General features: G+C 35.5%; 1 protein-coding gene across 4 annotated transcripts in view; it reads left to right on the top strand.

Moving 5' to 3' along the window:
* The window catches only part of PRKD3 (protein kinase D3), a 132,830-nt gene that overhangs the window by 102,683 nt on the left and 6,693 nt on the right, over window positions 1-23,454 (top strand). For 3 of the 4 annotated variants that reach the window (XM_077134013.1, XM_077134010.1, XM_077134011.1), the window contains 7 exons: window positions 2,532-2,584; window positions 5,642-5,714; window positions 7,919-8,025; window positions 11,687-11,848; window positions 12,080-12,178; window positions 14,911-15,178; window positions 17,408-17,493. In XM_077134013.1, coding sequence (XP_076990128.1) covers window positions 2,532-2,584; window positions 5,642-5,714; window positions 7,919-8,025; window positions 11,687-11,848; window positions 12,080-12,178; window positions 14,911-15,178; window positions 17,408-17,493 — 848 coding nt within the window. Of the gene's footprint in view, window positions 1-2,531; window positions 2,585-5,641; window positions 5,715-7,918; window positions 8,026-11,686; window positions 11,849-12,079; window positions 12,179-14,910; window positions 15,179-17,407; window positions 17,494-18,695; window positions 18,732-23,454 lie in introns of all 4 variants that reach the window. The other variant, XM_077134012.1, reaches the window with a different exon arrangement.

The following is a 23,454-nucleotide window of genomic DNA, read 5'->3' as shown; positions in this document are numbered from 1 at the left end:
TGGCTTCCCTGGGGCTCTGTCCGTTCTGTTATCCCTGTTGGTTCTGGAGGCTCTGGTGGCTCTAGAGCTTTTTCCAAATGGTTTCCTCTTAAAGGGCTCCAGGAAGCAGCTCCATCTCGAGTGGGTGGAGACATCTCCATGGAAGCAATCAAAAAGCTCCCACTCAGCAGTACTGAATGAGAATTAAAGAACTTGGCTTTTCTGGCATACACAACAAATTCAAACCAGCACACCATGTCTCCCGCCTCCATTACTAACACCTTGCCTTAGTGTGATACATTTATTATAGCTAATGAAAGAATACTATTATTGTGCTGTTAACTATTTCTTGATTTGGGGAGAGAATGAGGGAAGGGGAGGCCTGTAGTATCTTTACTATACTATTTTATTTTTCTTTTTACAAAAAATGAGGTCATACTTGGTTCTTATTTTTTAAATGCAGTTTTATTGAAATATATTCACATACCCTATAATCATCCAAGTGTACCAATCACATACACTATAATCTTCCAAAGTGTGCCAGTCAATGTATCATCATATAGTTGTGCATGCATCACCACAATCAATTTTTGAACATTTTCATTACTCCAAAAAAAAAATACATATATGAATAAAGATAAAAATAAAAATGAAAGGGTGGGTCACGGTGGCTCAACAGGCAGTTCTTGCCTGCCATGCTGGAGACCCGGGTTCGATTCCTGGTGCCTGCCCGTGCAAAAAAAAAGAAGAAGAGTACCCAAAATGTCACCCTTTATACCACCCATTATTATTATTTTTTGGTCCCTATTTTTTTACTCATCTATCCATACACTAGTTAAAGGGAGTGTCAGCTACAAGGTTTTCACAATCACACAGTTACCCATAAAAGCTTGGTAGTTATGCAGTCGTCTTCAAGAATCAAGGCTACTGGAATACAGGTCACCAACTTCATGCTCTGTTCTTTTTACAGATTATGTTTATCCACTATTTAATACTTATCAGAAGTATTTCTATCTCAAGATATAGTTTTATCAAATTTTTAATTTTCTTATGAAAGTGATACATATTTTTTTAAAAATGGAAGCAGTATAGGAATATATAAAGTAAGAACTAAAATCCTTGTTCCCCATCCCCACCTCTCCCACTCACCAGAAGTAATCATATTTTTGTTCTGTTTTGTTTTTTTATTTCACGTGCTGCTTCCTTGCAACTTGCTTTTATAATTTAACAATATGTCGTGAATCATTTTCCAATTCAGTACTTACAGCTCTACATCGTTTTTTAAGTGGTTAGAGGTTTTCCTTTGCATGCATGTATATTTTTTTTTTGTCATGCAAAAACATTTTTAAATTTGTACATTTAGTCACTATCATTATACACTCCAGGCATTCCTAGATTATACCATCTCAGCCTTTATCGTATATCTTTCCTTTTTTTTTTCTTTTAGAAATCATACCATTCTACATATGCAATCAGTAATTCTTAACATCATCACATAGGTGCATGATCATCGTTTCTTAGTACATTTGCATCGGTTTAGAAGAACTAGCAACACAACAGAAAAAGATATAGAATGTTAATATAGAGAAAAAAATAAAAGTAATAATAATAGTAAAAACAAAAAAAACCAAAAAAACAAAATAAAACAACAACAAAAAAACCTATAGCTCAGATGCAGCTTCCTTCAGTGTTTTAACATGATTACTTTACAATTAGGTATTATTGTGTTGTCCATTTTAGAGTTTTTGTGTCTAGTCCTGCTGCACAGTCTGTATCCCTTCAGCTCCAATTACCCATTATCTTACCCTGTTTCTAACTCCTGCTGGACTCTGTTACCAATGACATATTCCAAGTTTATTCTCGAATGTCGGTTCACATCAGTGGGACCATACAGTATTTGTCTTTTAGTTTTTGGCTAGACTCACTCAGCATAATGTTCTCTAGGTCCACCCATGTTATTACATGCTTCATAAGTTTATTCTCTCTTAAAGCTGCATAGTATTCCATTGTACGTATATACCACAGTTTGTTTAGCCACTCATCTGTTGATGGACATTTTGGCTGTTTCCATCTCTTTGCAATTGTAAATAACGCTGCTATAAACATTGGTGTGCAAATGTCCGTTTGTGTCTTTGCCCTTAAGTCCTTTGAATAGATTCCCAGCAATGGTATTGCTGGGTCGTATGGCAATTCTATATTCAGCTTTTTGAGGAACCGCCAAACTGCCTTCCACAGTGGTTGCACCATTTGACATTCCCACCAACAGTGGATAAGTGTGCCTCTTTCTCCGCATCCTCTCCAGCACTTGTCATTTTCTGTTTTGTTGATAAACTTTGCATGCATGTATATTTTATTTAACAATTTTCCTGTTGATGGATTAGATTGTGTAGATAAATTTTTTGAATATAAGTAATTATATAATATTGACTATATGTTAACTTTTTTTATTGACTATACCATGGGTATCTTCACATGTTGATAAATATTGATCTTATTAAGTCATATATTTGCAGTTTTGTTCTTTTCTCATACATCATTCTTATACTTTACAGAAGATTTGTCTACCAGTATCTCTGTATCTAATTGTCAGATCCAGGAGAATGTGGTGAGTGATAATTGCAGCTAAGATATGCAAATCGGTAACTAAAATAAGGAAAAACAAATGTGAAAATCTTACTAGAAAAATAGGTCTATAGCCTGAAGTTTTGAGCAATTTGTGTAGATACTGTGCTAAACTTTGTGAGTGATAACTTAGGCTCTTCCCTGAGGAGTTCTTCTTTATGAAGAAAATAAGACATTTTTTAAATTATGGAAATTAAATTCACTCTTTGATAAATGACATTAGAATATTACAAAGTTATAGACGAGTTCAAAGTGAAAGGAGAGTTTACTTCTTGCTGGGTCAACAGGAAAAACTGCGTAAAAGAAATGGAAGCTGAACTATGCCAGGCAGGATAGAAAGGAGTTTTGACAGAAGTGCTGAGCGGGTGAGGTGGGGATTGGGGTGGAGGGGGGCATCCCTTGCAAGTAGAGGGAACAGGATGAGCAAAGTAGAATGAAGCAGGAAATGCAGGCCTTCTAAGGAATAGTGAATAGATTATAGTTTGGCTGGTACAGACAATCATAACGGGTTGGAAAACTTTTTTTCTATTAAGAGCAAGATAGTAAATATTTTAGGCTTTACAGACTGTATGGTATCTGTCAGAACTATTCAAGTTTACTGTTGTAGCAAGAATGCTGTCATAGACAATATGTAAATGATGAGGGTTACTATATTCCAATAAAGCTGTATTTATGGACACTGAAATTTGAATTTCATATCATTTTCATGTTACAAGATAGTGTTATTTTGATTTTTTCCAACCATCTAAAAATTTTAAAACAACCCTTAGATCATGAGTTGTATAAAAAAATAGGTAGCACCTTGGATTTGGCCAATAGGCCAAAGTTTGCTGACTCTAGATTAGAAGGGGAAAAAGCTAGAAAAAGAAGTAAAAAATTACTCATTAGCTATATATGAATCTCCTTGGTCAAAGTCTCTCTTCCTCTTCCACTATGGACATTTATCTGTTAAGGTTCTGTTAAAATATAAATGTTGTTGTGATTCCTAAGATTGCAATGAAGATAAGATACCCAGTAGTGTTATAAGAGATAAAGGGTGTCAAGGATATATAGTCTGTGTCACCTGTCCTGGTGATAGATACTAGATTCTTGTGGTAGGAAAGGAGAATACAAATACCAAAAAGTACAGACTTTGATGGAGCCCACAGGGGCATAAGAACTTATCCCATTCATGGCTGAGGTGGGGAAGGTTCAGAATTGGTCTTTCTTAAGGAACTTTTTTCCTAGCATTTTTATATATATATATATACGGTAGATGTCATATTATCTAATTTGATTAAAACCAAAATGTGGTCAGTTAAAAAGTTGATTAAACTTGGAAAGTATATAAAGGTGATTTTTAGAGACTTAAAATTTTCATCATAACTTAAATGTTCAGTTGTTGTGGTCACAAAGTTGAGGCGTTGTCTTATGTGTGTGTCTGCCGAGTGGAGTTCCACTTTATCTTTTTGCATCAACCACACCCATATGCGCTGTTGTAATTTCCATTTTTTATTTCTTTAAAGTGGAACCCTGGATACTTGTGAAACGTTTTGAGAAAAGAATCTCAGACTGTTACTCTCCAAATCTTTTGTTTTTATTGTGCTCACAAGTAGTTTTGACAGCATTTGTTTCTAATGCATCATCTTTGTAGTGTTTCCAAAACAGCTTAGTTTTCATAGATGTATCTCACATTCCATTGACTTACATAATATTTATTTTCATTTAGTTATTTGTAATATTCAATTAAACCATGTAATTATTATAACAAGTACATTTTACATGAATGGGTTTAGGAACAAATTCAGAAAGTGTCACCCATTGGGATACACTTGGGAAAGGAGGGCACTGGTGTTTAAGACAACCTGACAATAGTTCTTATTTGACCCTTGTGTGATATCCTGAATTGTTTATCTTGTTATAGATTTGTTTTTTTCTATTTCCTCTACTACATTGTAAGCCCCTTAAGTCCTAGGGTGTGTTCTTTACAAATTAAGTTATCAATCACAGAGCTCTTTACGCAGTTGGAGTTCAATAAATATTGATCATAAACCATAAAATTGTAAGCATTTTAAAAATTAGAAGAGACTTAAATCTAAGACAATACTTTTTTACAGATAAGAAAACCAAGTCCCCAGGACTTTAAGTAGCTTATTTAAGATTAATAAATAGGAATTAAGAAATCAGTATTTGTAAAGTTACTGACTAAAATATATGCTGTTTTGCACATATATGGACTTGGTACTTTGCAAACATCCTCATTTAACTTGCTCAAAAAACTGGTTAGGTAGAAATTATTAGTAGATATTATATCTACTTTACCAGTGAGGCAAATGAGGCCTGGGAGACAATTTATTAATTTGAGTACCTACCATGAAAGAGGCACTGTCCAGGAATATAGCACTGAACAAGACAGGCGTGGTCCCTGGGTTAGAGAAGAAGGATGTTGAGCTAGCAGTTACAAGGCTAATGAGTGCAAGTAAGAAGTATGCAATGCTCTGAAAACATTTAGCAGGGAACATAACTTATCCTGGGTATTGCAGAGGCCCTCTGAAGGATGAGAAGAAATTAGCCAAATAAAGAGAAATCTCTTTCTCACTCCCAAATCCATTGGAGAATCCAGGTTTCGAAGATGTTGACCAAAAATAAATGGTCAACCACGACAGAGGAAAGTATTAAAATTAGAAAAATGTCCTTAAACAACAAATTTCATTTACACTGTGAAGTAGAATATAGTGGGCAATTGTAGGTAGAACTTTGTTCTTAATTTTTTTCATGTTAATTTACTTTTTATAGCTCACTACTTGATAAATAGAAATTTTTTCAAATTCAAAAAAATTATTTTCTTACACAATACGTTAGTAGCCAGAGTGTTAGAATTGTACTTAACTATAGAAAACCTATATTTCATAAAATTTTTTGTACTTTATGAAAATGAGTTACTTCTAACATAAAAACAAAATGTATTTAAGTATTTAAATGAAAAGAAGCGGGAAATGTTGATGTTGATCTACAGAGGTAAATGATACTTTCTATTTATTGCTTGCTTTTTCCTGAATAGGACATCAGTACTGTTTACCAGATCTTTGCAGATGAGGTGCTTGGTTCAGGCCAGTTTGGCATTGTTTATGGAGGTAAGCAACTGCAACCTTTTATATATTGTTTATATTATAGAAAATTGTGAAATGGAAAACTATCTCCCAGGTATTAACTCTTCATCTCACAACTTTATCAAGTAGCCTTTTGCTCAAAGGTTTATTTTAATCCTTCTAGCTAAGCTCTTTTCATCCATTCCTTAGTTTCAACTACAATCTTTAAAAAATGACAGAAAAAGAATCAGACAGTTTCACAATAGTCTTACTTTATCTCTTCTTGTAGCTTAAGCATAAAGATGTTTGTGTGGGGAAAAAAAATGCTATAAGGTTTATGTTGGGCTCAGTGGGTATTCATTGAAATATATTCCCTACTGGTTTTCTAACCAAAATGGCGTCATTTATCTACTGTTGTCATGAATGTTATAACAGATCTGAAGACCTAAAGTGTTATCCAGCTCTGCACCTTAAAATTGGTATGATATTTGGCAGTGATGGCTCAGTGGCAGAGTTCTCGCATGCCATGCTGGAGACCCGGGTTCGATTCCTGGAGCCTGCCCATGCCAAAAAAATTAAAAATTAAAAAAAAAATTTGCATTATATCGGGGAAGTCATTTAACCTCACTGTCACAGTATCTTTATCTTTAAATGGAGTCATTGAAAACCTACCCTGCCTATCTAATAGGGTTATTCAGATAAGTTAAACCTCATGATCTAAAAGTGCTTTATAAGCTATGATGCAAGGTACGAAAGAAATGTTAAACCCCTATAATCTCTCATCGAGACTATTAACAACAGTCACCTAGTTGGTCTTTTTGCCTCCATTCTTGTCCTCTTCCATAACAAAGCTCATCTCTGATTAGTATTACCTGACTCAGAACCCTTAAATGGCCATCATTACCTCCTGACTCATGGCCAGTCTTGTTAGCAGGGCATTCAAACCTGCTGTGATTCCTCCCTGCATCTCTAGCCTCTCATCTAGTTGCAACTCCCTCTTTGCTTTCTGTCCACTAGTCATATTGATTCACCTCTGTACCTTTCCCTCTGCTCTTCCTCTACCCATTTATCCCTCTAGTGAACACTTACACATACTTCAAGACTCAACTAAAGGGTTTCCTTTCTGAAATTTCTTGTCCCCATACCCACCTTGCCATCAAATAAAATGACCGTTCTTCCATAGTGTCCCTGCCATACCGTGGGCATACTTCTCTCATAGCATCTGTTACACTTTGGGTCTATATTACTGTCTTCCTTCTGGACTAGTATTTGAGGGTAGGTGGAAAGATGTTGGTTTTGCTTTTATTCCTAGAACCTAGCATTGTGTCTGACAGATAAGTAGTCACTCAGAAAATAGGTTGGTTTTACATGCATATACAGCATTTATGGTTTACAACTTCAAATTTGTCGTTTTAAGACTGCTGTTCATAGAGAACTCTTCTCATTGAGAAATCAGAGAACTGACCCAGGTGCCGCTGATTTCTTACCAAATATGGAGTTTTGTTCTAATCTTTTCATGAAGTTTGACTTTCATGTTCAGTGCCCTTGAAACAGTGTGAATTATTCTTCAATTACATAGCTGTATACAGAACACCAAGTCACATATGGATTAAAACCACAAATATAAAAAAGTACCTGTTATTTTCACTGCTTTATCTACAGCATCTAAAACCATGCCTGATATATAATATATATAAGATAATGAATTTGAATGAATGAATAAATGAATGAATGAGGGAATATCTATTTATTGCAGGCTTCCACACTTGTGAATATCTATATCTAGAGTCTAGAATTTAGGGCCCGAGAGTTTGGGGATATTATATGTGAATAATAACTCTGTGCTGACTCAGTGAACCTAGAATAAAATTAATTCATTATTACAGTGTTTCTGTCTTGACAGAGTCGCTGCAGACTAGATCGGGGTAGTTAACTAGTTATTTTGTATGGTAGATTATTTTCCATCAAACAAGTTCATTCAAATTTTCTACGGTTTCGGATAATCAAACAGCCTTTATTAGAGGTAAATACTGTACCAAGAAAATATAATTGATAGGTTTATTAAAAGTAAAGGTTAATAAAATTTTGTATAGAAAAAACAAAAATGAGCCAAAGAAAAGAAAATATAAGAATAAACACATATGAATTTTGGTCTCTGGACAACTTTATGATAAAGTTTTGGTATTTATGTTAGCTGTCAATTTACCGCTTCTTTCCTTTTTTTTTTCCTTCTTTTTTTTTTTAAATAGGAAAACATAGAAAAACTGGAAGGGATGTGGCTATTAAAGTAATTGATAAGATGAGATTCCCCACAAAACAGGAAAGTCAACTCCGTAATGAGGTGGCTATTTTACAGGTAAAAGAAAAGTTGCTTTGTATTGGTTTTGATTTTTGATTTATGAGTTTTTGAATGTGAGTCTCTTTTATGTGCAAATAAGAATAAGATTTCTCTTTTTGTTTTGTTTTCATATTAATTGACTGGTAAGCATCTGAATTAACTTAGATCTTAAAAAAAAAAGAAGACAAAATTAGATGAATTACTGTAGGAATTCAAAATACTTTTATACTTCTTTCACTTTTCGCAAGTGTCCCCATCCCTATTTTCACAGATAATGTGCCGGGAATTATTATAGGGAATTATTGCAAAAATAAAGATTTAAAAATTACTTATATTTTAAATATGAGTAGCTTTTATTACTTTATTAATTCAAAACTCAAAATATTTAATTTTATAATGGTTCAATTTATTACGATTTATTTTAAAGAAATATTGGCAGTGACCTAAATCCCATAAAATGTTATGTGTTTTTATTGTTGCCTAATAATTTCACCTCTTTTGAGATACATCTAGAAGAGTAAAATTTAACTTTTTCCTTGGATCATTTTTCTCAATATCATGTATTCATTTATAAATACGCACCTATCTGTTAATTCATTGTGTAGCTTTTGCATGACATTTAAGAAATCTGGATGTATAGTTATTGGTGCTGACAGAACCCAGTTTGCTTGTGGGTGAAGTTTAAGAAGACACAGCCTGCTAAACTTATGCTTCCTTGGAATAGAAGGTAAAAAACATAAACAAATAATAAATTTTTTAATTTATTTCATTACTGGTCAGTACTAGTAACATTTGCCTCATTTCTTTTTTGTTTTTTATTTTTGCATGGGCAGGCTTTGGGAATCAAACCCAGGTCTCCAGCATGGCAGGCGAGAATTCTGCCGCTGAGCCACTGTCGCACCACCCTGCCTCATTTATTTTTTAGACGAGTGGTATTCAAAAGATTGTGATCTACGAGGTACCTATGGTCACTTCAAGCCTGCCTCCTCCTATAAAGCTGCCTTTCAATAGAGTGTTTAAAAAATGTGGATTCTGTATTCGAGATCTTTTTTCATATCTAATTTTGGAATCTCATGTCAACCAATATACAAAAAATAAAATTTAAATGTATATCCCTAGTGCTTGACGTCTACTTGACACTTTGATCACAAATACAACTCTGAATTTCTCTGAGCAAATAGAGGTGATAGACCCTGTATGTCTGTAAGTTTGATAGAAATTGTGACTATTCTTTATTAAATTGAACCAAAAGTTCTCTCTACAGAGTTTTCACTGTGGACACCACACTCAACAAATTGAACCTCTTTTACAAATGATGGCCACACTGCCTTCCTTGCTATTCATCAAACATATCCAGCATTCTTCTGTCCCAAGACCATTGCATTAATTGTCCCCTCTGCCTGAATGTATCCCACACCAACCCAAGGGATCTGCACAGCATATTCCCTTATCTTCCTCAAGAGCTTATCCAAATATCATTTCCTCGTTAGGCTTTTCCCATCCTCTCCACTCCTAAACTCTCTTACATGAACTCTGTGTTTTCTTTTCTCCATGGAACTTAGTGCCTTTTAGCTTATTAGGTAATTTACTAGTTTATTTATTATGTATTATCTATCTCCTCTTGCTAGAATAAGCTCTATGATACCATCTTTGGTCTTTGTTGATTTTGTTTACTAATGAATCCAGACCACCTACATAGAACTGGACACGTAGCAGTGTTCAATTAGTATTTATTAAATAAATGTACTTATGTGAATAGTTATCTATAATATTTCATTAAATGGAAGAAAACATGTGGAATGATTCTATTTGTGTGATTCTTTTAAAGCATTTAATGTGTTCATTGTGTATGTCTGTGTATGTGTCTGCATAGAAAAGGATATATAACTGCATAAACTGTCAACATGGCAACATCTGGGGAGTGCATTGTGGGGCAGGGAGGAATAGGGAATTTTTACTTTTGTTTCATAACATTCTGTTTTGAGCTGTTTTTGTTAGGGGTGGAGGGGTGGTTTGAACAATAAATTTATTATTTTTATAATTTAAACAATCTTAAAAATGCCTTGCTGACATAGATGAATATTAATGTAAAATATTTATTTTCCTATTGCTTGAAATGTGTAATGCAGGAATAGGGAAAAGATGTAGAATTCTCATGGCTACTTGTATAAATGGGACTCCAGAAAAAATAGTAATTTTAAATAAGCAAAGAAAGCTGTACAGGGAGAAGAAGGATGTAGCACACTTCTGTTTTTCAATGTGTATACGTGGTGTTTTTAAAGGAAGGTGGAAGAAAAAAATTGAAGTAGACAACTACAGTATGGGAGACATCCCCCCTTTAATTCCAGCTCTTAAGGTGATAAAAGCTATGAATACTGTGAATCTTCTGCTGCTTGTTGCCTTGGTGTGTGGCCTGCTAATTTTTCATTTTCACATAGCTGATATAAAATTTTGTCACTTTATTATGCTACTTGAAACACCTTGTGGTTAAATTGTTTTAAATAGATTAATAAACAACTATTTATTTTGCACTTGCTATTTATTCATTTTGTAACATTTTTTGAAAATACCTACCATGATTCAGACATTGAACTAAGATGACTAAGACACAATCTCTGTCCTCAATGAACACATTATTAGGCTCTATAGAGTAAGACATATTCCCACATAATCACAACACAGTGGTATAAAATTGCTACATATGTTTAGTGGAAGCTTGCAGTAGTCCAGAAGAGAGATGATAGGAGCTAAACTTAAGGCAGTTGTAGTAGAAATTGAGAGATGGTGGATTGCAAAAACGTTTTAGAGATGGAGCCCAGCATCACATAGGCAAAGTAAAATTTACCTTTTTTGCATATTTAGGTATGCATATTAGTGACAAAAAAGAGGAAAAATACATTTCTACTAAGTTATTAAAATATTTTTATCACTTGGGCCAACAGAACATATTTAACATTGAATAGGGAGAATGAAGCCAGACTATTAAAGGTCTTGAAGTCCAGGCAAAGTAATTTAGATTTATGTCTAGAAGTAAGAAGCCATGGAACATTTTTTAGCAAAATTGACATGACAAACTTGCTTTTGAGGAAAGTTTTTCTACCAGTAGAACATAAGATAGATTGCAGAAATAGTATTGCATTTATCTTTATATATCCTATCCCTTGTAACTTAGTAGTATTCAAGAAACATGAGATGATGGAATCTGAACCTAAAAGAGGGAAGACTGAATCATGGTACAGTCATAACTATGTTAGAAGCAAAACCAATTATTGAGCAAAGACCTTTTCAAATATAGCCCCAAAGGGCCAATGCTTGGCATAATTGGTTTAAAATTGATTGACAGTTGGTATCTATTGCATGAAATCAGAGCAGTGTCAGAAGATTAAGAAGAAAAAGAAGCAGTAAATAAAAGAGAGCAATTATATAATCAAATTGGGAAGACATTCTTTTTCCTTAGTGCATCCACTCTTCAGTACCCAACTTGGAAAATCAGAATCTATGATCTTTTTATTATAGTTTTTATTTTATTTAGTTTGCTTTTATTGCTTATTTTTCAAAGCTGTTTTTCTTTCTATGTCATGTATACCATATGATCAATTTTAGCATTTTGTTAGACATTTGTATAGTAAAACTTGCTCACCTTAAGTTGGCCATATAAATGTCTTGTAACTCTCTTCAGAATTTGCACCATCCTGGGATTGTAAACCTGGAATGTATGTTTGAAACCCCAGAAAGAGTCTTTGTAGTAATGGAAAAGCTGCATGGAGATATGTTAGAAATGATTCTATCCAGTGAAAAAAGTCGACTTCCAGAACGAATCACCAAATTCATGGTCACACAGGTATTTTAACTATTTTTTTAAACTAGGGAATAATTAAAAACTAAGATAATTAAATAAAAGTGCTTTTATCCGTTGGTGTATGGTGGGAATTGTTAACCTTAAGGAATAAGACAACGCTTTTATTTAAATCTGAGCTGTAGTGGACTTTTCAAGTTATTTCATCATTCATGGGGTCAGATTGAGGTTTCGCTGTATTTCCAGGCATTGAAAAATGATTTTTTTCAATAACAGATACTTGTTGCTTTGAGGAATCTACATTTTAAGAATATTGTGCACTGTGACTTAAAACCAGAAAATGTGCTACTCGCATCGGCAGAGCCATTTCCTCAGGTGAGATATTCATATCATTTAAGGATTACTTTTGCACCCTCTCTCATTCTCTTTTTTGTCAACCGAGCTAAGAGTCCATCAGTTTTATTGATTTTCTCAAAGAACCAACTTCTGGTTTTGTTGATTTTCTCAATTGTTTTTATGTTCTCAATTTCAGTTTTTTCTGCTCTAAGTACCTGTCTGACAACATTAACCAAATGCCCACATAATGAAAGGTATTTTATTAAGTGTTATAGGTTCAGAAATGCATACTGTCTCCCAGAAATTAATTTTTAGCCTATAAAAGTCCCCATACTCCTGTCCATGTTTTCTATTATGATGCATTATTGCTGGTGAGCTTCATAACCTAAATTATTTGGATTCAATTTTTACAAATATAATTGTTTTCACTAAGACATTTTTGGTCTGAACCAGATCCCAAGGAATAGCTTTTTGCAAATAAACTCCCCCCATGGCTTAGGAATGAAGGCCAAGGGAGGTAGGGGATAGTGGCTATTGTGGTGGTGTGTGTGTGTGTGCGTGTGTGCACGTGAAGCCAGTCTGGGTTGATGTGTGGTGCTCAGGACGAATTCCCCATAAAATAAAAGAAACTAAGGGTGTAACACTGAAATGGAAGATTGTAGACAGACAGCCTACTCTTTTCTAATATACTGTATTTCAAACATTCTCACCAAAACCTATGTAAGAAGTATGCTTCCCTCTACCGCCCTTACTCACAGACATGTGTGACGATAATATATGCGTGTGTCCTAGCTATGTGTAATGTACTCTGACTTTTTTTAATCACTTCAATTTCATTTTTTAGTAATTGTTGATTTGCTGAATTGATTTCTTAACTTACTAAATGGATCATGACCGAAAGTTTGAAGCAGCTGTCTTGAGGAATATATGCTGGTGGTGATACCTGCGACTTTTTCATGATTGTCATTGATGATTCCTCCAGTCAGCTAGAAACACCTACTCCCAAATTATTGTTTAGGTATATTTGAAATATGTACAGTTACACAAATACCTAGAATAAGGACAACAGATAGCTATTTCACATGGTAAATTTACTCAAATAATCTTTTAAGGAAGATGTATTTTAAAAAATCAGTCAACTCTTATTTTTAAAGTAGCAAATATCCTTTTCTTTTCTAATGCCTTTTTGGTTAAAGGTGACTCCCTGGGTAGGTACAAGGGTAGTTCAGTGGTAGAATTCTCACCTGCCAAGCAGGAGACCAGGTTTGATTCCCGGTCCATGCACTTTCTGAAAACAAACAATCAAACAAAATACCAAACAGACGATAAAAAAAAAAAAAAAAACAATGGTGCTGCAGTAATGGGATACTCACATGGAAAAAGAATGAACTGTGACTCCCGCCATACGGCATACCAAAAAAAAAAGTGAATCCCTATCATTGTGAGGTTAAAAGGCCCCCTTAATGGTATAATGTTTTAAATACAGGACTTCCATGTATTATTTCATTTGATCTTCAAAATAGTATAGGCAAATGATGCTTACCTACCACTGAGACTAAAACTCTAGCTTTCTGATTCCCACTCCAGTGATCCACATGGTTCTCTAGGAACAAAAAGAAAGTAATGTTATTTGCTTGATTCTCTTATTTTGCTGAAGTTCTAGCCATCGTCACATTTTATTTAGCTGTCAAACTGACAGTCTTTACTTTATAAAAATAATAGCTGATATCTGGAATTTAACCAAAGAAAAACACGAGAGAGGGTTCACATTTCTTCATGGTCAATTCTGCAAGTAACCAAATTCAATAAAGACATTGAGCAAATATCATTCAGAAAAAACATGTGTCAGGGTCCATATCCCAAAAGTAGCAAGCAACATTTGATATACCTTCACCTTTTTGTTCTCCATCCACTACTTATACCACTTACAGACCAAAATTCCTTACCTCTCAATTTGTCTTAGTGCTTTTTCCATAGACATTTTGTGAGGCAGGGCATTTCTTCTGGAAAGGACTTGGCATTTGCTAGTTCAGTATGGATAAAGTCATTAATTACCAAAAGCTGGACCTCTGCCAGAAGACTGGCAGCAAGATAAGTGTTCCAAGCTCATAACATTTCCAGAGCACTCTTCCCCTGGGAAGGATATAGTCGTGACCATGGCCATGCTCTGGTATAACTTTTTCAAAAGTAAACATGAAATTATCAGTAATTTATTCCATAGTCAGACAAAACACTGTTACTCTTATTCCTTTGAGCTATCTCTAGCATTACTCTTCTATTATCCAAATTAATAGTTATAAATTTTTTAAATATTGTAACTTTTTCTTTTCAGCAGACGTTTGAGTACCCTTATGTATCCAGGTACCCTGTGCCCAGGTACCATGAGGATCAGAAATGGAACACATAATTCCTGCCCATAGATGACAGAAAAGTGATCTTACATGTCAAATGATAAAAGATCAATATCCTTGTTTAATCCAAGGAAAGGTTTAAATACTCTAACATCAGTCTGGTTTTTGCCATTCTGAAAGCTAGAATTAAACTATTTCTTCGAATAAGTGCTAGAAAGCTCTCATGCTGTGTTAGTCAGTAATGAACCACTGGGTTATAAATGTTCTGCCTTTTGGGAAAGAATAGTTTATAATATCTCTATAATTGTTCTACATTTCTGATCAGTATAATTGGCAAGTGAGTTGAAACAAAATAACATTTAGAGACAGGTATATTTTTATAGATTGAGATATATAATTAATATCACCCTTGATTTCCAGGTGAAGCTGTGTGACTTTGGGTTTGCACGCATCATTGGTGAGAAGTCGTTCCGGAGATCTGTAGTAGGAACTCCAGCATACTTAGCACCAGAGGTTCTCAGGAGCAAAGGTTACAACCGTTCTTTGGATATGTGGTCAGTAGGAGTTATCGTCTATGTGAGCCTCAGTGGCACATTTCCTTTTAATGAAGATGAAGATATAAATGACCAAATCCAAAATGCTGCATTTATGTACCCACCGAATCCATGGAGGGAAATTTCTGGTGAAGGTAAAAAAATAAAAATAAAAAAAAGGTTTTGTCTCTGTGCCCTTTAGTCTGAAAAACCTCTTTATACTCTCAAATCTGTATCAGACTTCTCTTTTAACTGTCTCTCATTCCTCTTCCAAATTCAACTAGCTACCAGTTACTGAGCATTTGTCCGTTTATGTTTCTCCTATATCTTCCTTAGAGTTCCCAGGCCCAATTATCACAAGCCCTCCAAACCCCAGTTACCTCATTCTGAAACTATTAAAATTTTTTTTTAACTTGTCCTACTCTCTTTTCTGATCCTTTCCAGTCATCAGTGCCAAATTCATCTTTAGGAAACACTACTTTCGTCTTGTTCTGCACCTAAACATTTTGTCTTCCCTTTTATCACATGTAACTATAGGTCTCTAGGATTTGGCTCAAACTTACTTTTCTAGCCTTATCTCCCACTACTCCCCTTCACAAAGCTAGTCCTGAGCTCTTTTCTAAACTACCCCATGCATTTTGCTGAGGCCTTTCCCCTGCCTGTGATTCCTCAACCTCTCTTAAAATCCTTCCAGTCTTTCAAGGATTCCTTAATTTATGGATCATTTGTGAAGTCTTCCCTGACTACTCAACTGTAGAGAGTCTATCTATGCCAGTAATTGGGCATTTTTTCTTATGTAGTCTGTCTTTTCATAATTATTTTTCTTTACAACTGGACTGTAAGTTCCTTAAATGGTGACCTGTATCTAGAATGAGTTTTGTATCCGACACACATTCTCCTGTTTGTTTCCATCTCTCCTGTGGACCTCTTCTGGGAAGCACCATACATTTGTTTTTCCTCCTGGTGAAAGCTTTGGAATTGGCAATCCCTGGTTCTATACCCATTAAGAATGAATTGATTCATCCTCTTTAGCTTAATGATTCTGGTAGGAAGAATATAGCCCTTAAAATGTTATTTAACAGCTCCATAGAATTTAATAGCACCATTGCTAGCAAATACCCTTGCTTAGGTTTAGCTAATCCTTAGAACAGGAGAACCTTTTTTGTTATTCCAAAACGACCAAGCCTAATGGTAGGACTTGATAAACAGTCCATTAGGGTGGGAAAAGTTCAAGGAACAACATGTAAAGATAGCTGACTTGCTTGATAATGAAGACAGGTGATTGAAGAAGTCCATATGTGGGTTCTTTGATGTGATCTTAGAGCTGCTGGAGCAGTGTAGTCTGTAGATCTCTTGTGTCAGGACACTTGGGTAAGTTTATTAAAAAAAGAAAAGCCCTATATCCTAGAGACTCAGATTCAACAGTTGGAATGAGACTCAAGAATGCGCATTTTTAATAATGATTCTGATGCACATGGTAGACCTTATTTAAGGAACAATGAATAAGGTTTTGAAGTATTAGAAACACAGAAATTCATAACTAAGATGCTCTGGAAAATCTTCCCTAGTTTGTTGGTAGATAGAGAAATAGGATGAATATGTAATCAGTCATTTGAATCGTCCCTGTGGCTGGGCCTTAGGGAGGTGTCATTATTTCAAGTATATCATTATATAGAGCCATAGTTAGTAGGTAGTTATATGGCTCCCTTGGTTTTGCAGGTCATCCATTTCTCCAAATAATTGGGTAAAGTATATATGCCAAAGTCTTACCACATTCACCAAGAAACACTCAACCTATTTGTTAAAACCTGTTGAGTGTGAACCTTTGGTAATGAGTCACCACCTCAATGTAGTCACATCTGTAGAGGCAGGGCAGTGACTATGGCTACTTGTCCACACCAAGCCAAGGTCTAGACAGCAACATGGTGTCCTTGAACACTGAGGGGGGGCAGCTGTAGTCAGAGAGTCCATTTTATTCATTTTGAAATAATACTTATTTAGCACTTAGGTGTTAAGCACTGTTCTAAGCCCTTTTCTTATGTTAAGCTGACTTAGTCCTCTCAACTGCCTTGTTTTATACATGAGTGACTTGACCAGTGTCACTCAGCTAGTAAATGACAGAACTAAAATTCAACCCAGGTGGTCTGGCTCTAGTGTCTGTGCTTTTAACCTGTCCTCTGTACTGCCTGCCTCCTTAATAAAATGAAAACTTGATAGGCACGCTATGAATTGAGAAAACATTTATGACTCATTAACATGTTGAATTAAACACCAGGTCCTTGAGAAACAAAAATCACATGACTTGAACTGTTTTCTCAGAGTCACAGATTTGGGGGTTGCTCATATACCCAACTTCAAATAATTCATTTTATCTTTTCCCTTAGCAATTGATTTAATTAATAACCTACTTCAGGTGAAGATGAGAAAACGTTATAGTGTTGACAAATCTCTTAGTCATCCCTGGCTACAGGTAAGGAAAAAATATATCTTTGGCAAGTTCTCATTTGAACACATCAGCATGATTTTTTATTACCTGATGAAGTTAAGCTCAATAAGTTCTATATATTTCTTAGAATAATTTGCTCTTCAGTGATTATTTTGTGCTATGGCTTTATCTTTGGAAATTTTGCACTGTATCATTCTCGTGAGGTATGATAGGCAATTAAACTTGCATGAACTGAAAGCAATGGTATAGCTTTCAAAACTTTATTTTATTAGAAATGTTGTAGGTTTATAGAAGAATCATGCAGAAAATAGTTTTCATATACCCCCTTCACACACATTAATTGTCCTTATTAACACTTAGCATTATTGTGGAACGTATGTTAGAATTGATGAAAGTATAGTAGTGTAATTATATTGTTAGCTGTAGTCCATAGTTTACATTAAGGTTTATGGTTTGTGTTGTAAAATTTCTCCTTTTAACCCCACTTTACTGTATAGTTCAGTGGTGTTCATTTCATTCAGTATTGTGCTGCCATCACCACCAGCCATTACCAAAACTTTTCCATCACCCCAAATGGAAATTCTGTACCAATTAAGCATTAACTCCCATTCCCTTCCTCCTTCTTAGGCCCTGTAACCTTTATTTTAGTTTTTAACTCTGTTTGCTTATTCTAATTATTTCATATCAGTGAGATCATAAAAGATTTGTCCTTTCGTGTCTGGCTTATTTCACTCAACATGATGTCTTCAAGGTTCGTCCGTGTTCACACATGTGTCAGAATTTCAATCCTTTTTACTGCTGGGTAATACTTCATTGTATGGACATATCATTTTTTTATACATTCATATAAATGGACACTTGGGTTGCTTCCACCTTTTGAAATTAGTAAATAATGCTACTATAAACATTGGTGTGTACAAATATGTTCGAGTCCCTGCTTTCAATTCTTTGGGGGTACATACAGAAGTAGGATTCCCAGTCATGTGTAATTTCCTCCTTAATGTTTTTCAGGAACTGCCAAAAGTATTTTCCACAGTAGCTGTACCCTTTAGTCCCACCAAAAATGAACAAGTGTTTCTCCACATACTCTCCAACACTTTTTAAATTTTTGGGGGGTGGGGTGGGGTTCATGGTCCAGGAATCGAACCCGGATCTCATGCATGTAAGGTGAGCATTCTACCACTGAACCATCCATACACCCCTTTCCTTTTTTTTTGCATGGGCAGGCGCCGGGAATTGAAACCGGGTCTCCAGCATGACAGGTGAGAATTCCGCCTGCTGAGCCACCGTGGCCTACCCATCCCTTTGCATTTTTTTAATAATAGCCATTCTAGTGTGTCTGAAATAGTATCTCATAGTGGTTTAGAATTGCATTTCTTAATGCGGAATGACCTTAAGGCTCTTTCATTTGTTTATTGGCCACTTCTATATCTTCTTTGGAGAAATGTCTATTCAAGTATTGTACCCATTTTTTAACTGAGTTGTTTGTCTTTTTGTTGTTGAGTTATAGGATTTCTTTATATATTCTGACTATTAAATCCTTATTGGATATTTGGTTTCCAAATATTTTTCCCATTCTGGAGCTTTTCTTTTTACTTTCATGGTGAACTCCTTTGATGCACAAAAGTTTTTTATTTTGATGAGATCACATTTATTTATTTTTTTCTTTTCTCGCTTGTGCCTCAATTGTAAAATTAAAAATCAGTGCCTTATGCAAGGTCCTGAAGATGCTTCCTTATGTTTTCTTTGAGGAGTTTTGTTGTTTTGCTTCTTATATTTAGGACTTTGATCCTCATTTTGGGTTAATTTTTATAAATGGCGTGAGTTAGGGATACACTTTCATTCTTTTGCACATGGAGATCCAGTTTTCTCAACACCATTTGTTGAAGAGTCTGTTCTTTCCCCAGTGAGTAGAATTGGCAGCCTCGTTAAAAATCAGTTTGCTGTTGATATGAAGGAACTTTGAACTCTCAGTTCAATTCCATTGGTTTCGATGTCTTTCCTTGTTCCAGTGGCATTCTCTTCTGATTACTATATCTTTGTAATAAGTTTTAAAATTGGGGCACATGAGTTTTCTGACTTTGTTCTTCTTTTCCAAGATGACTTTGGCTATTTGGGTCCCTTACCCTTCCACATAAAGTTGAGGTTTGGCTTTTCCATTTCAGCCGAGGAGGCTGATAGAATTTTTCTTGTGATTGCATTGAATCTGTAAATTGCTTTGGGTAGAACTGATATCTAAACAGTAGTCTTCCAATCCATGAACAAAGAATGTCATTTATTTAGGTCTTCAATTTTATTTAGCAACAATGTTTTGTATTTTTCCTTATATAAGTTCTTTATATCCTTGGTTAAATTTATTTCTAGATACTTGATTGTTTCAGTTGCTATTGCAAGTGGAATTTTCTTCTTGATTTCCTCTTCAGATTGCTCATTACTAATGTATAAAAACAATACTCATTTTTGAGTGTTGATTTTGAACCTCACCACTTTGCTGAATTCGTGTGTTAGCTTCTGATACCTTTGTTGTGGATTTTTCAGGATTTTCTCTACATAGAACCCTGCCATCTGCAAATAGGGAAAGTTTCAAATTTGGATGCCTTTTATTTCTTTTTCTTGCTTAATTGTCCTAGTCAGAAGTTCCAGCACAGTGTTGAATGAGTGGTGATACTGGGCATCCTTGGCTAGTTCCTACCCTTACAGGGAAAACTTTCAGTCTTTCACCATTAACTGTGATGTCAGCTGTGGATTTTTCATATGTAATGTCTATTATGTTGAGGCGTTTCCTTTTATTTATGGTTGTGAGATTTTTTAAAATGCCTTTTTACATCAGTTGAGATGATCATGTGGATTTTTGCCTTCATTTTATTAATAATAGTGTTTCACTTTAATGTATTTTCTTATGTTGAACCACCCATTTACCTGGGCTAAATGATTTGCAATTCTGTTAATATACTGTTGGATTTAATTTGCTAATATATTGTTGAGGGTTTTTGCATCTGTATTCACAGGGGATATTGGTCTGTAATTTTCTTTTCTTGTGGTATCTTTATCTGGCTTGGGTTTTAAGGGTGATATTGGCTTTGTAGAATGAGTGAGAGAGCATTCCCTCCTCTCCAGTTTTTTGGAAGAGTTTGAAGAGGATTGCTATTAATTCTTCTTGGAATGTTTAGTAAAATTCACCAGGAAAGACATCTATTTGGGTCTATCTAGGCTTTTCTTTGTTGGAAGGTTTTTGATTACTGATTAAATCCCTTGTTATTGGTCTGTTTGAGATATTCAGTTTCTTCTTGAGTCAGCACAGTAAGTGTTTCTTGGAATTTTTCCTTTCATCTTTGTTATCTAATTTGTTGGCATAAAACGGTTGTTCATAGTGTCCTCTTGTAATTCTTTTTTTTTACTGTAGGTTCGGTAATAATGTCCCGCTTTCATTTCTGATTTCAGTTATGTCCTCATTCTTTTCTTTTCCTTTGTCAATCTAACTAAAGGTTTATCTGTTTTATTGATCTTTTCAAAGAACCAACTTTTATTTCATTGATTCTCTCTATTGCATTTTTTATTCTCTGTTTCATTGATCTCCACTTTAATTTTTGTTATTTCCTTCCTTCTGCTTCTTTGGTCTTAGTTTGATATTCTTTTTCTGAATCCTGCAGTTGTGAGGTTAGCCTCTACCTTGAGATATTTCTTCTTTTTTAATGTAAACTTTTAGAGCTGTACATTTCCCTCTCAGTATTGCCTTTGCCACATTCTATAAGTTTTGGTATTTGTATATTCTTTTTTATCTGCCTCAAGATATTTCTTAATTTCCTTTTTTTTTTTTAAGACATAAGTAAAGTTTATTAAAAAGAGAGAGTACGTGTTAGAAAGATTAAATGCGGGCATGCCTAAGGGTGGGACGTGCACTGAGTGGAGTGGGCCAGCTTGTTTTATAGGAAAGTTTTACCAGTGGTAGGTTTCCATAGTAACTTTGTTGAGTACTAGCTGTCTACTTTGTTGTAGGAGGAAATAGCTAGCAGAATCCATGGTTTGTTGTCACATACCTAAAATTTGTCTTTGGGCAAATGGTTAACAATCTTTTTGACCCTGTGTTTCCTATTAACTAAGAGTTTGCTTTAGGCCCAGAATTTTATGAGCTTTTATGGTTTGGGGAAGTTACAGTGGTTTGGGGAGGTTTGGGGGGCATTAGGGAAATTTTTGTCCCAGGAAATCTCCAACTCAGTATTAGTTCCTTTGAAGCTAGGTAAGAAACAAGGGACTGGGAGTTGTCTGTTAACTCTTTCAGAGCTGAATAGGAAACCAGGGATCTACAGTTGTCCTATTTTATCCTGTTTCAGTCCCTTCCTGAAAGAGTTCAGTCCCGTTAATCTTAAAGGGGGGTTGAGGGATAAATGATGTTTTCAGAGTTGAGAGAATATATGTAAGATTGTAAATAATTGCTGACAATATTGAAAGGGCTGGGAAATATCAGAAAATGCAAAAACATTATTTTATTATAATATACCCCATCCCACCACTCTTAAAATTTTTCTGCCACCTCTTCTGCATAAGTCCCTGAGAGTGGGAATGGGAGGTTACAAGTTTACAGCTTGCAATGCTGAGAAATGAAAATAAAATAGCATTTGGGGGAAGGCAAGTATGCTTTGGCTTGCTTAGAGCTGCTCTGCCCTGCTGTTCATTTATTTTGTCATATAATGACATCCTGGTCACACTTAAATGTAGACAACCATCCTACGGGTCGAGTGCGGATGAATCAGGAGTTCTGATGCCCAGGATGCCACCTTTATTAATTATCCAAATTGAGCTGTTTCAAACATGTCACAGATGGACAGGTCTTGTTTAGATATACTCTTGTTTCTTTTGAAAGTTTCTTTTTGTTGAAGATGAATTTCTGATTTGTAGTTTCCTACAAACACCACCCCATCCAGAGACACCCAGAGCTCCTCAATGGTGATATTCTTCGGTGAGATGCAGGGAGCCATTGGCCCTGGGCCCCTTTGGTCCTGATCAGGGCAGCCAGGAGGCTTTTGGAGAGACTTCGCTTCTCCTTGGCTCAGTGCACTGTTGTGTCCAGTGTCCTGCTTCCCGCATCATGGTCAGGGCCCTGGAGGCTCTTCCCATCCTCAAGACTCCTTTGGTCTTTGGGGGCACCCCTGCTTCCAGTGCCCAACTCTCCACATCAATGACAGGTTCCCAGTGGCTTCTGCCTCAGTGGCCTTGAGATAGCTGGTTACGTTTATAACCAAAGCTGTGAGCCATATCTTATTCCGGTCTCTCCTTGCTTTCTCCTCCTCCATAATTTCATTGGGGTCCAGTGTCCCTTCGGCCAGCTAAATAGTACCCTCAAGACACCTCCTGGCCCCAGGGCATCCCTGTGAAGGAGAAAAACCTTAGACATTAGGAGATTGGCTGTCTGAATTCACTCCTTGACTTCTAAGCTGGACCCAGAGGACTGGTGTGATAGACACACTGTCCAGTATTGAAGTGCAGGTCTCGAGGGCCGGTGTCTTACATGGAAAAATGCTGCTCTCCTGGGATCTTTTGAAATCAATCCTGGTGGGTGAGCCAGAATATATAACCAGTGCCCAGTTGGCAGTGGTGCCAGCTGAGCCCCAATCCAGGTTCCATAGTCTCGAAACTAAAAAATTTAGACAGGAGATGCCTAGGAGGCATAAGTAGTAAAGTTTGTTAATAAAGAGGAGTTTGTTAAAGAGAGAAAACACATTAGAGAAGTTAATGCGGTGTGCGCAAGGGAAGGACACACCTTAATTTTCTTTTTGATTTCTTCCTTGACCCATTGTTACTTAAGAGTGTGTTGTTTAATTTCCACATACTTGAAAATTTTCCAGTTCTCCCACTTAGTGGTTTCTAGCTTCATTTCATTGTAGTCAGAGAAGTTATACTATATGAGTTCAATATTTTTTAATTTATTGAAACTTGTTTTGTGACCTAACGTATGATCCATCCTGGAGAATGACCTGTGTGCACTAG

The sequence above is a fragment of the Tamandua tetradactyla genome, chromosome 17 (assembly GCF_023851605.1).
Source record: "Tamandua tetradactyla isolate mTamTet1 chromosome 17, mTamTet1.pri, whole genome shotgun sequence".
NCBI lineage: Eukaryota > Metazoa > Chordata > Mammalia > Pilosa > Myrmecophagidae > Tamandua > Tamandua tetradactyla.
This window is presented reverse-complemented; position numbering and strand designations above follow the sequence as displayed.